General features: G+C 44.5%; 1 protein-coding gene across 1 annotated transcript; it reads right to left on the bottom strand.

Moving 5' to 3' along the window:
* Positions 1 to 4,435: 4,435 nt before the first annotated feature.
* Positions 4,436 to 12,399, bottom strand: LOC311341164 (uncharacterized protein; the record flags this gene model as incomplete). Its single annotated transcript, XM_084466053.1, has 5 exons — positions 4,436 to 4,531; positions 4,646 to 4,719; positions 4,801 to 4,938; positions 11,678 to 12,085; positions 12,261 to 12,399. The coding sequence occupies 5 exons, from the start codon at positions 12,397 to 12,399 to the stop codon at positions 4,436 to 4,438; spliced, it is 855 nt and encodes a 284-aa protein (XP_084322179.1).
* Positions 12,400 to 14,920: the final 2,521 nt, after the last annotated feature.

The raw sequence follows: 14,920 nt of genomic DNA, 5'->3' as shown, positions 1-14,920 counted from the left end.
TCGGAGGCACCCTTTTGTTTGGCCCCCTGGGGATTCTGAGATTGATTTTCTTTGTATTTGTAACACGTTGGTCATTTTAATGTTGATTTTAAATGCTCTTACACACTTTTTATTACATTGCTACTTTATCCCGGTCACCAATGTATGCTTTGCACGGTCTTGCTGTGCGTGCAATACAATGTAAAGTTGTGTTGTCCGTTTGAGCTGGTTTGCTAAAGAGGCTAATGTAGCTAACAATAACGATGACTAGCCAATGACATGACACGATCACAAAGACGAACGGGAACGCTATAACAGGAAATGACGTCACACGTGAAACTCTGGTGTCCGAGGCATCGGGAACACACCAAAGTCTCCCAGCTTTCTTGCGCATTTCTCGGAGGCACGCCCCCTTTAGTTTGGCCCCCTGTGGATTCTGAGGCTGGCTGTTCTATTGCTGTGTTCCAGATGCCTCGGACGCCAGCCTTCCGAGTTGCACGTCATTTTCTGTCTCGTAGCACTTATTGCGTTCCCGTTGCAATGTATTCAAATGTGTAAGAGCACTTAAAATCTACATTAAAACGAACAACGTGTTACAAATACAGAGAAAATAAATCTTTTCACAGGCGCAGCCATTTTTGTTGAGAGCCTCATCACATCACTCGGTCAGCTATCAGAATTCTGGACCAAAAGGGGGCGTGCCTCCGAGAAATGCCGCAAGAAAGCTGGGAGATTTCCCCACTTGGACCTCGGAAGGCTGGTGTCCGAGGCGTCTGGAACACACCATACTTCATGTAGGCTACGCCGTCTGGGCTTCGCCTCATGGGCTTGTCCCGTGCGCGTGCTCGCTCGCACTGAAAATTTCAGCTATGAACCAATCAACGTGGGCCCCGCCCACACTCCCCACGGCGCCGTGTATATAACGCGGCGCAGAGCAGCGTTCGTCCTCCCTTTGCTTTCAGCAATTGCTGAAACCAGTCAACTACTTGGACTGCGATGAAGAAACGCGGCGGCGGCGTGACGGAGCCCACAGAGGTCAGGCCTCTCTGCTCCTCCTGTGGTGTGACGGAGCCCACAGAGGTCAGGCCTCTCTGCTCCTCCTCCTGCCCCACGGAGCCCACAGAGGTCAGGCCTCTCTGCTCCTCCTGCCCCACGGAGCCCACAGAGGTCAGGCCTCTCTGCTCCTCCTGCCCCACGGTGGAGCCCACAGAGGTCAGGCCTCTCTGCTCCTCCTGCCCCACGGTGGAGCCCACAGAGGTCAGGCCTCTCTGCTCCTCCTGCCCCGCGGAGCCCACAGAGGTCAGGCCTCTCTGCTCCTCCTGCCCCGCGGAGCCCACAGAGGTCAGGCCTCTCTGCTCCTCCTGCCCCGCGGAGCCCACAGAGGTCAGGCCTCTCTGCTCCTCCTGCCCCACGGCGCGACGGAGCCCACAGAGGTCAGGCCTCTCTGCTCCTCCTGCCCCACGGAGCCCACAGAGGTCAGGCCTCTCTGCTCCTCCTGCCCCACGGAGCCCACAGAGGTCAGGCCTCTCTGCTCCTCCTGCCCCACGGAGCCCACAGAGGTCAGGCCTCTCTGCTCCTCCTCCTGCCCCACGGAGCCCACAGAGGTCAGGCCTCTCTGCTCCTCCTGCAGCGTGACAGAGCCCACAGAGGTCAGGCCTCTCTGCTCCTCCTGCCCGGCGGAGCCCACAGAGGTCAGGCCTCTCTGCTCCTCCTCCTGCCCCACGGCGGAGCCCACAGAGGTCAGGCCTCTCTGCTCCTCCTCCTGCCCCACGGAGCCCACAGAGGTCAGGCCTCTCTGCTCCTCCTGCCCGGCGGCGCTTCCAGCAGCACGCCGGTGCCGCCACGCCGCTCTCTTCGACGGTGCCAGTGAAGTCGGCATCATAGAAGAAGACTTAAAGGGGCAGTTCAGGAGTTTGGACATCGGGTCTCATTTCCAGTTGAGCCAGTGTGTTATTGATCACTGGAGACCGTTTTCAACACGTCTCATTCAGTCCTTCTAGTTGCAGAAATCGCTGGTGCTAGGCTAGCGCAAGTCGAGGGGAACTGCTAGCCTGCCAATAAAAAGTTTTACCCACTCCACAGTACACCCGAGGCAAACCAATTATAACGCCCGACTATCGATGTAAATGTCTGTGTTGATAGGGTTTATTTTGAACGTCTTGTATTGCTAATCACACTCACACCTGGGAGTTGAATAGGGGCCTTTTAAGCCATTGCCGTACAAACTGGCGTCATTAAGAAAAGCCTGACCTCTAGTGGAAAGATGCAGTGATGCAACACAGACAGGACACAACCAGGGCCTCATGCTGTGGCTCCTAGGATTTTTGTATTTTTTCAGTCTGTGTTTAGGTCTGTTATGAAGAAATGAGTATGACGCATTACTGCACCAATGTGCAATGTGTTCAAGGTTCCTCAATAATATGATGGTACCATAGATGCCGCTTTTCCACCGACAGCACCAGCTCGACTCGACTCGACTCGCCCCGCCTTTTTTTGCATTTCCATTGGCAAAAAAAGTACCCGGTAGCTAGTACCGGGTACTTTTTTTAGTACTACCTCCGTCGAGGTTCCAAGCGAGCGGAGTAGGTACTTTTGTGTGACGTAAACAGGCTGCTGGTAACTGATTGGCCAGCGGCTGTAAATGGGAATAATCACTCAAAGTTAAGTTGTGTCCGGCGTGGTTGGAGTCCACGGACCCGCTCCCGAGGGGGACACTGATCAGCGTTTCGCCGTGTGTGTCGCTCCTTTCCCGGGGCTAGAGTTAAGCTGCGCGTGGTTGTGTGTGTCCGGCGTGGCTGGAGTCCACGGACCCGGATCAGCGTTTCGCTGTTTAGTTTTTGTGTCGTTCCTTTCCCAGGGCTTCACCTCCATCAACGTTACCGTATGACAACAATAGACACGCAGTCATTGCGCTTTTTATTTTATTTTATTTCCCATCATAACCTTTCCCGGGAATCAGGAAATAGTCTTGATCAGATTCAGATTTCCCAGGAATCGCGTCTCCCGTGATTAAAACCTAATGACGACCCGCCCATGGTGGAGAGGTTCTTTTCTACGACCCGCCCACATTGAAGAGATGGAAACACGACGTGCCTGGAACCAAACCGAGTCGAGTCGAGGCAAGTTGAGTCGAGTGGAGCTGATACTGTCGGTGGAAAAGCGACATTAGTAACCTTGTTCATTCTTTGCACCAACTCGGCCCAAAGAAAACCTTCTCTTACATGTAATGTAAGAATTGTAATGTAAAGGGTATAATTTATAACTCTAGTAAATGGCACAAATATTTCCGATCAGCATAGTGGCCCATCTTGAAAACATGTTGAATTGATTTTATGAAATAAAATGCTATTCTTTGGACACTTTTTTTTTTTGAATCCATGTTAAAGTAAACATTGTTTGTTTGAAATAACAGGGAGAAGAGGGAGCGCAGCAAACTCAACTCTGTTTAGATCATCTTTTGACCAATATTTACAGTCTACATTGACTTTCCTTGAGTTAACCTACACTATGCGCGTCTCGCTATATTTTCCAACCTCTAGGGGCTTGAGTTGTATCCATATTTAAAGATTTTCCCACAGCGGGGAACACGAGTAAAACTTTTTTTTGTGAACATTTCCTGGATTAATTGACTGTCAGTGCCTACGTATGTATATATATTATTGTTAGATATATTGTAAGCCCATTGTATCAAAATAAATTGATTAAGATTAAAATAGCAACAACTGAGCTCTCATTTTGTTTCACATCTTGACCCTGTACCAACTCCAGCCACTAAAGACCCCAGAGTTTATCAGACAACACCTGACTCAAGAAATAGAACTCAGGAAATCAGGTTCCAGAACCGCTTCAACCAGTTGCTAGTTTTCCTTAACTTCCTAGTTCTGGTGTTTTAACTCATCCAGGTAAGAACCATCCAGGGTAAGAAGCTATAGCTGTACTGACCCTGTTGTATTCAGACGGTGTCTCATCAGAACACAATCCTGCAAAGGCTTCAGATTTCTTCATCGTAGATCCAAGGCAGCAGGAGAGATGTCAAATATTGCTCAATATTGATTTTTGGGATATAATCTATCCCATATAGATTTCTTACGAGTCTAGGTCTTTCATTAAGACTTAAATTAAGTATGAAAGAGATTATTCAAAAGAAACTGTCACACAACATCTTTGGATTTTATTTATTTATTCATACATGTGATCAAAACATATAATAGACAGGTTACTTTTGGGTCTAAAATGATATACAAATGCATATTTCAAGGTTTTTTGTGTAACATATTGTACATTAATCCAAGTTGAATAGACTTTAAGGTATAAAAATAACAAGAACCACAAGGGAATTACAATACATACAAACATGTGTGTTAGTGTGTGCGACTGTGTGTCTGTGTGTTGGTGTGAGTCTATGTGTGTGCGTTGCGCTGTGTGTGTTGTGGTGGAACCCTAACCAATCCGCCTCTCAAACCCCACTCGTACTGCGGGCGGAGAAGCTGTGAGGTCCTTTGTGTTGTGGAGTTTTCAACACAGCATAAAACACACGGCTGTAGTTTTCCTCCTGCGTGTGAGAGACGGACACAACGTGACATTAGGACAGTACAACTACTGAGCACACTTCTTAATAGAACAGGGTGTTTATATCATTTAATGGGAGAGCTGTACTATCAGATACCTCATGTTGCGGTGTTAAAGGTTCCGTTTCCTGAGAGACGCCACGGTCTTTTACGGCACGAACTGAAACACAGACTGAGTTAGAATTACAAGAGACAACGCAATCAAATGAAGTGCAGAAAGACTTCCAGTGAATAGAAGCACATGATGTTCTACCCATGTGACTGCAGAGGAAGTAGAGGAACAAAGAGAGGAGAGCAGAGGAGGGACACAGGGTGACCAGCAGCATCCAGCACGGTCCACAGTCTGGACCAGCAGGACCAGCAGGACCAGCAGGACCAGGGTCTCCAGCACCTGCACCATAGGGATATTTAAGGACATATCATTGTGTACAAATCAGCAGTGCTAGTTCTTACCTTTTTACAATCTTGGTTGATAGAAGTTCTGTTTGTTTGACCATTGTTCAGGATAGAACTCCTGAACGCCCCCTAGTGGCTATTAAAGGTGGGAATGACTTTGGCAGTTAGACACTATACGACTGGTCTGGACGATCAGTGGTGGTCAACAGGGAGCATGCAGGGGTACACACACGATGACTACTGTCCCATTATCTGCTCCATCTCTGAAAACTGAAAACTCAAATCTCAGGGGAACACGTCCTCTTCATCCGTTATGAGGATCATTTGTTTCGTCCCATTGGCTGTTCCCACCGTCATCGCCGATTTCAGTCTCAGTCCCCACGACGCAGTCAGGCCCGGGGTCTAGAACCACATTGACGTGTCTCTAGACCCCCACACTAAACAACCATCAGAGCCCACCTCAGCCCTGGTCGCTCCCCCCTCTCCCCGTCGGTGAACTCATTACCGGGGGTAAGTCGCCTCGAGGGAAAGGGCCTAAAGCTTGGCTGAAGGATACTGGTTGATTTATTTTGATATTTTCATGAATAACTAAAATACATTTTTGAATATAATAGAAGAATGACAATAAATTAATTAAACGTTGAATGAATCAATACGCTTTCTAGCCTCTACAAATGTCCTGCACTTTAATCTGCAGTTAAAAATGCAGGATATTTGTAGGAATTGTGAATGTAAATGTAATGGTATAATTGGTAAATCTATTAAGTGGCACAAATGTCTCCAATCAGCACTTCCTGCCCATCTTTAAAAGTTCTTGACATGCAATACGTTTGCATATTATCCCTACATCTGATAATAATTTGAATTAATAATACATTTCTATAGTAAAAATAGTTCTCTATTTATTTATTTAGCTGAATCTCGTGGGCAGGACCTACGCCGAAAGATGTAAGACACGTCTCTATTGGCCAGTCTCGATCGGAGTGACAGCTTGGCAACTCCGCTCCCGAGTCCCGCTCGGTCTCATCATGGACTTCAAAACTCCCTCTCTCGTTACTAACTGTGGATGTTGCCAAGCTGTCACTCCGATCGAGACTGGCCAATAGAGACGTGTCTTACATCTTTCGGCGTAGGTCCCGCCCACGAGATTCAGCTCAACAGCAAGCAAAACTTTTGGATTCGCAAGCAAAACTTTTGGATTCGCAAGCAAAACTTTTGGATTCACAAGCAAAACTTTTGGATTCGCAAACAAAACTTTTGGATTCGCAAACAAAACTTTTGGATTTGCAAACAAAACTTTTGGATTCCCATTAATACATTTTTTATCACATTTATTTTACTTGCAATAAAACATTTTTTGATTGCAGTGTCGATAGTTTTGCTCTCAAATCTATTTTTTGATTGCAGTGTGGAAAGTTTTGCTCTCAAACCTATTCTGTTTGATTGCATAATAAAGACACAAATCTACCTCCATACTTGCGTTGCATCGACGTGGAACCATAATCAGCCCTTTACTGCCCCTAAAGACGAGAGCAGGCATTTGTCACTTTCCTGAGGTCAGAACATCCACGCCCCCTTGTGGGTGAAAAGAAGCACTGCATTAAGGGCCAGTGCTATAAGGTTTATTCTAGTGGCACTGTGCCTTAAAGCTGCTGCCTCATGTTTATTATGTTTCCTTCACTCCCCTAAAGAGGGAAGGACAGTAAAATAGGAGATATGTGGCTTCAGGCCATCAGCAGAGGGGGTTAGAGTCAAGATACCTAAGACCATGAGAGGGGTTGTTCATCCATTTTGATGGACCCCTACGAAGTAAATCCTATGTCCTTCTATATCTCCTTTGTAGCCCTCAGTAAACCCCTTTATTATTTGCACTCGGTGTCCATGTTCTCTGTCTCAAGCATTTTGATCAAATCGCTCCTGGAACTTTAACACCACCACACTCTGTGCACCTCTCAACAAATGGGAAATGGAGTGAACATGCTTACAATAAATGATTGAGAAGTACACAGGAAAACCACAATGGCATCCTGTAGCTGAAAAACAAAAAACCACTGGTGGTCGTAGCACTTGCTGCAGTCGGGTAACAGGTCATGTTATCACGTATCAGCGTACACTGTGCTCTTAGGCTTAGAGTTTCCACGTCACTGTTGCGCCGTCTGCCGTAGATCCTGGAGCTAGGATCTTCTCCGGACTCCACCTTCTCCTACTCACCCATACACACCTGTGGATCATCATAATCAACTCCTGTTTATCAACCCCGGCTTCACAACCGTTCATCACCAGATCGTCAAACAGTCTAGCTTGTTTGTAGCGTTCCTGACTCCCATGTCTCTTCGTTCCTACATTAAGGATTGTCGGGTTCTAACCCTCTGCTTCCATCCTGATCTTCCCACTTCTGTCCTCCGACGCCACCTTCCCGGTTTCCACCCCGACCCAGCTGGACTTCCACACCAACCAGCCTCTGCTCATTCACAGCAAATTAACATTTGGACGTTACAACCCTCGTCTGTTGCCGTGTGTTTGGGTTCCCCTCCCTCGGGCCGTAACAGTCACACTTACTAGAGCTAAGGTTGTGCAGCCGATTGACCGCTCTGTGAAAACCCGCTGAAATGTTCACCAACTCTTGGTTTGACCCAGACAGAATGGGGTTTAGTCTTTCATGAACATAAAGACAGGCCTCCTGGTTCTATTCCTATGTTCATCGTTGAAAACTAAAGAATGAATTTCAGAGCTGTTTGTTTGCGAGGTTGTCCGGCCAAAGGAACATACCAAGTTTCATACCAAGCATCGTGGCTCAGCAGGTCCTTGAAGCTTTGTGGTAGACATTCTTCAAACTGTATTGACAACGCAACTCAGAACAAACGTAAAGAGTTTATTATAACAAAGGGTAAAAATAGTAAAAGATAAAAGTGGTTCTGCACAGAGAGGCCACACAACACAAGCATGCAGAGGTTGAAGCGCTGTGGTGTGGCCCAACAGTGGGCCCCCTCCAGAGTTGAAGCAGGGAGACGTCCTTGAGGCTGCAGATAACACTACTCCTGTCAGCCATCTCAGGATGGAGCTCGTGGTGTTGCTGCACCTGAGCGCGGTACAAACAGTCAAATGGTTACTATAGATAATGACTAAGGGGTCACAGTGTCTTAGTGTCTGGTGAACAACATGTCTTATGGAAATGTCCATTACAGCTTACACCAACATGTCTTATTAGAGGCTCTCAAGAAAACACACACACACACACACACACACACACACACACACACACACACACACACACACACACACACACACACACACACACACGCACGCACGCACGCACAAAGAAGGGGAGTTCAGCTCTGTCTATATGGGAGGATCCCCTCACACACTCAGAGGCCCTGACATTGTGGCCGTCCACACAGAGGTGATGTCATCATGTTAGCGGCCTCTGTACATCCGTGTCTCCATGTGGTGGTGAACACGCTTCAACCCTCGGCCCAGGGTCACTTATTTCTGTTACTCATCTCGCCCATGCGGAACAATGGAGTGTGAGTGTGGAATCAACATTTTCTCTGTTTCTTGTTCATCTGTTTATGTGCAATCACATGTGTGTGTGTGTGTGTGTGTGTGTGTGTGTGTGTGTGTGTGTGTGTGTGTGTGTGTGTGTGTGTGTGTGTGTGTGTGTGTTATAGCCTCAGCCTGTCTATAAGTAGCATTGCAGGTTGGACTGTGTGCAGAAACCACAAATGTTTCCACTGGCTGTCATTGGTGGTAGAGTTTCATATTGGGGTTTCTGGGTAAACAACTGTAGAAGCAGGCTACAACAAACATCTCACTCTGTTCTTCCAGTCTGATGGTCTATCTGATCACATATTCAGAGCATAGGAAGAGACAGACAACCATTGAGGGTAATATCGCACACAATATTATTACACATAACCTGTGCAATCAACGCAAAGTGAAGGGTAAGAGACGGTTGATATACTGAACAGCACGGGTTACCAGTGGTTAGGGGGCAGGATATTAACTAATCTGTAACCAGAGCAAAGAACAGCCGGTCACTGTTAAACCAAGCTTGGACACCACAGGAGAGCGTTGAGCAAAGAGCCACGGTACAAATCGTTGGCCTGATTGACCATAAGCTGTTGGCTCCTGATAGCCGAAAAGCAACACAGTATTTTTATTTATGCTATTCAGTTGGCAAAGACCTCAACATTTGAATTGACCACCAGTCAAATAAGCGGGTTGCTTTCACACAAAAAGGGACGGCCATACCGCACTCAGAGTACCTGGATTGGCTGCTCTCACGTATGTGCAATGTGTTCAAGGTTACTGAATAACATGACGCTACCGTTTCACTAACAGAGGAACCCTGTTCAATTCATCTTCAACAATCCCCTAAAAGACATTTGCTCTACTTGTTGACCAAACACTCTCAAGAGATACATTATGAAATAAAATGAGAAAAGTTATTTCAAATTCCTAGATGGTAAATGACACTTATTTTTTCAAATTATACATTTTTTCCCTAAAATTCACCACACTATGATGAAATGTATCAATTACTTTAAAAAATCTATCGCCTACGTCATTCTCTGAGCTTCGTCGTAATTTGCTAATAAGACATTACAGAAAAGACAGCTTCATAGCCAGGTCACGGTTTCTTAACCTGATACACACAGAGACAAAGAGGCTAATATTTCCAATATAGCTTTATAGTAAACAATGTACAACACACAATATCTACTAATGTAGAGAGTAAACAGTCAAAAATGTATTCTCTGATTTATACTATTGACAAACAATATGCAAACAGTATATGGTGATGATAATCCACAAGGAAGTTAAAGACAGTTATTTAAACTTTTGTTCAATTGTTTAATGTATGGGTGAATTTGTTTTAATGAACATGTGTTTGCCAATGTAAGTGACATATTTATAAATCATAAAAACACTTAACTTTCACTCTATTGCATTATCTTAAGACTTGCATAATTATTTCATCCTCATCTGGGCAGTACTGCAGAGAAACTTAAGTTAGAGGAAGTAGAGTCCTTGTGTTTGTATTCAAAGACTTGGTCATGGTCACGTCCTCTTAGTATTGATGTCTGAGTAGGTGCTGAACTCTGACGGTTGGACTCTCTTCTTTTTAGGTCTCTGAGAACGTAGAGGGATATCCAGTGCAGCGTAACACAGGCCGTCTTCATCCTGAGAGAGACAACTATTAATATTACATCATCAACATACTTTGCACTCTGATGTACCATTACATCATCAACATACTTTGCACTCTGATGTACCATTACATCATCAACATACGTTATACTTTGCTAATCCATGACATCATCCCCAAACTGCCTGTAATAAATCCGTCCAATCATTTCATTCAGCCCAAATGAAACGATGGGATGGCCTAACTGTCTGTCAACATACCTGCCCACACTCTGCCTGGTGGCTCACTGAGCTGAGTCCTCTGTGATGACAGGGCAGAGCTATTGCTGAAGCTAGCCACGTGTTTTGGGGGTTTTCAAAATATAGATTACTACGGCTGGTTTCTCAAAATTGTGTTGAAATCGTGTGTCCCTTGTTACAGTGAAGGGACTCAACCACATTAAGCTCTGCTGAATGTACTTCTCTTCCTGCGTCTAATAACACCTGACTCTTGCTGAACATTGGGTCCATTGATGTCAACATCTGTGTACAGCGCTCCACCATAACATGTACATGTACTCCACACTGTCCTCTACCATTACATCACAAATGTACAGAAGTATATGAACTATACGTTACCTGGTTCCTACCATCTCTACTGCTGGGTGTTCCCTGAGCAACATGGAGGTCTTCATCTTAACGAAACACAACAGTCAATATTACGCCACAAAACCAGACCAGGGAGACAGTTACTGCTCCTACAGAAGACATTATGTAGTGTAGTTGTTCTCAAGATACAGAAGATGACAGTTAACAGAGATACATACGCTACCTTTCCTTCTGCAGCGGAGGTAGACGACCAAGGATGAGAGGAGGGAGAGGAGAAGAGCAGAGGAGGGACACAGGATGGCCAGCAGCATCCAGCACAGTCCACAGTCTGGACCAGCAGAGTCTCCAGCACCTGCAGCAGAGGCATCTTGGATAGGGATATTTATAAAGATATTGTTATGTAAAGAATACTGCACACTAGTTTGCACCTTTCTACGTTCTTTCTGCACCTTTCAACATCCCTCTACACGACGCAGGCAGGCCGGATAATAATAAACTGGTTTGAAAATGTCTTTGCCCTCCTAACCCAAGGGGGGCAGCACATTGACGTGTCTCTAGACCCCCACACTAAACAACCATCAGAGCCCACCTCAGCCCTGGTCGCTCCCCCCTCTCCCCGTCGGTGAACTCATTACCGGGGGTAAGTCGCCTCGAGGGAAAGGGCCTAAAGCTTGGCTGAAGGATACTGGTTGATTTAGTTTGATGTTTTCATCAATTAATACATTTAAATGTTGTATATAATAGAAGAAAACTGAATTAATTCAACATTTAATGAATCAATACGCTCTCTAGCCTCTACAATTGTCCTGAACTTTATCTTAAAAGTGCAGGATATTCATAGTAATTGTAAATGTGGAGTCTGTAGTGGCACAAATGTCTCCATAAGCTGCCAATCTTTAAAAATTGCTTGACATGCAAAACATTTGCATATTATTCCGACATTTGATAATAATTTGAATTCCTATTAATGAATTTGACCAAAAAAAAAGTCCACTTACCGAACAAAATCCTTGTGATTATATTACCATATGTGTAGATATATTTTTCCTTGTATCCTTTTTTCCCTAGAGTTCCATTCAGATCTTCAGTTCCACAGTAGTAAAGACCAAGGTGAGAATCAGTGATGTTCTTAATCAGTAAGTTGAATGATTTTGACGAATCGTTCCACTTCATATTTAAATGGTAGAAATGGCTTCCATACTCTCCATAATCAAAAATGCCATGATATCTGGCCGGCCAATTCAGAGTAAGTGTTGGCTGATTTTCATGAGAACAGTTCCTGTACCAAACATGATTTGCACGATGTGAGTCTTTACAGTCACAGTATAGAGTAACGTTTTCTCCTGGTCTCACGGTCAGCTCCACTACTGGGTTAGAGAGTACGTCCTGACAGGACACAACAGCACCTTGAATTAAAAATATATTCAATTAGTAATAAGATAAAATGTGCAGCAATATGGAGCAACATATGGTGCTATATCAATGTGATTTTAAAACACCAAATACCAATCAATCCTTACACAGGACATCATATACAACTCTTGTATTATTGAAGTAGAAATGTAAACATAAATATTTTACCCAAGAGAAGAGGAAGAAAGACATACATCCAGCTCATGTTGATGATCTGCTGAGGAGTAAAGACATTTGATACTTTCACTGAATGTCCCTTTTGACTGAAGGCGGAGATATTAAAAACAACTTGTGATTGGCTGTCCATGTGGAAATGTTGCGGTTATCTCTCTGCGTATTCGGTGAGGTGTGATTGTCAGAACAATGAGATGACCTGAGTTTCATTCTGTTTCTAGATTTAATTACATTTATTTAAATTCTGAACCACAAAATTGCAGTTATAGCGACAAACCAGAATTGGAATTTCTAAACTTCTTCTTTAATAAATGCATCTCTTTTGTTTTTACAATCCAAATGTTCATATTTAAGAATGATATTAAAGAATAATGTTTACTCAATATTATGCAATTAAATCTTTCATCCAAACCGTCTTCCAATGCTGTGTTTTCATATGTTCTTAGCATGGGCGACCCCAGAGGGAATCAAACCCCTACCCTATGGCAGTTTTGGCCAGGTGCAAACCTGGAATTAATATTGCTGTGGCTCACTGGCTGACCCATTGCAGTAAAGCCTGGATCCTTAGTGTCATAACGCTAACACATCATATCACATCCTGGTCAATATAATGTGTGCATGGACATGTTGTCTGTTCTTGTTCATGGGGTTATGTGCATATAGATGTCTTTGTGTGTATGAAGGTTTGTGCATGCGTGCGTGTATGCGTGTGTCTGTGAATTCAAAAAGTAGCATTGCAGAAACCACAATGGTTTCCGCTGAATTTCATTAGTGGAAGAGTTTCATTTGTGGGTTTCTGGGTAAAAGGCTAAAGAAGCAGACAAACAAACGACACACTCTGTTCTTCCTGTCTGATCGTCTATCTGGTCACATCTATAAAGCATAGGAAGAGACACACAACCGTCCAGACCAAGCTCCTGGTTTTCTCCCTATTTTCTTCTTTGATGGCCATTAAACCATTAAACCATTATTAACCAATCAGCTTCTGATGAGAGACAATAAATACAAACATGTATTGAGTAGAAGTACATTTCAATAGGGGAAAGGCTAAATAAATGTTTGATTTGATTGAATTTGGAGGTATAATTGTCATTAGTGGAAGTATGAGTAGTATGAGTATTAATAGTATTAGTATAGTATTAAAAGGGCCCCTATTTAACCACCAGGTGTGAGTGTGTTTAGCCATTACAAGCCGTTTCAAAATGGGACCTGCCCTGTGACTTAGTGAGTGACTTGAGAGTCCACTCAGATGTATTTTGGATTGATAATAATAATAATAATAATAATAATAATAATAATAATAAATTGATTTTATATAGCACCTTTCAGGATACTCAAGGTCGCTTCACAAGAGTGGGAGGTGAGGGTGTGTGTGTAGGCCAGTGAGTGAGAGTGCCAATGCTCAAGGCGCTGGGTGGGGTCGTGGGTTAGAGGCCACAGGCCTCAGAGGAAAGGTGTGCTTTCGTGTACTTTTTGAAAGTCTCCACGGAAGGGGCACAGCGGATGTGGGGGGGGAGCTGGTTCCACAGAGTGGGGGCGGACACACAGAAGGCCCTATCCCCAAGGGTCTGGAGTCTAGTGCGGGGAGTCGCCAGCTGGTCCTTGTCAGTCTACCAGTCTACCCAGTGGACTGTAGCAACTGGTAGGCTTATCTGTCCATCATACATCAAGGTGGACACTCCCACTTGTGATGTCACTAAGGCTTTGTTTACACTGCAAGCCTTAATGCTCAATTGGGATGGATTGCTCTGATCAGATTATTTAGTTTGGCCGTACAAATTATGGTTTACAAGTGGCTAAAACACAGACGTCACATGCAGCACACAGGGAGACATGAGGCCACTGAGGGCAGCGTTTATGGATCATTTATAAATTGATGTACAGTAGCGTTGACATGGTTAGGACATTTTCACACTGGTGGATGTTCTTTTGATCAACTGATAGTTTTTTAAACTATCAAAACTAAAATGTCTAAATTGGTTCAATTAGATGAAATAAATGTGTTATTTTGATGAGGCAAATGGCTTTCAATGGCATTCTGGTCCACCCATCGGTCCGAGTCAGACTCTGTGACGGCAGAGCTTCAATGTAGCCTCAAAGTATCCGAGGACACACAGCTTCCATCGTATCAGACAGCAAACAAACAAGGTGCTTTAAACATTGAGCAAAGTTCTGGTGAAATTGCACGGCAGGACTAGTGCTATTCAAGAGCTACTCAGGGTTTATTTAGAAACGGCTTGTATTGCTAATCCCACTTACACCTGGTAGTTTAAATGGGGCCTTTTAAGCAATTGCTGTACAAACTGGCCTTGTAAAGAAAAGCCTGACCTCTAGTGGAAAGATGCAGTGATACAACACAGACAGGACACAACCAGGGCCTCATGCTGTGTGGCGCTCCTAGGATCTTTGTGTTCCTTCCTTCGTCAAGGGATTCATACATTTAATTAAAAACAAAGAAAGGCTTTTTAAACTTGCAACACAATCAATCAGGTTGAGTATCTTTGATGGTGATCAAAGATACTGAACCCCAACTGCATCCCAACACGTTTGGCCCGTTGTATTCTGTACTTTAAATTGTCGGCTTTAATCAATAATCTAAATAAGTGTGTGTGTGCCTGCGTTTGTGAATGCCTGTGTGTGTGTGCATTTGTGTG

Source organism: Micromesistius poutassou (assembly GCF_964030765.1).
Source record: "Micromesistius poutassou genome assembly, chromosome: 3".
NCBI lineage: Eukaryota > Metazoa > Chordata > Actinopteri > Gadiformes > Gadidae > Micromesistius > Micromesistius poutassou.
This window is presented reverse-complemented; position numbering and strand designations above follow the sequence as displayed.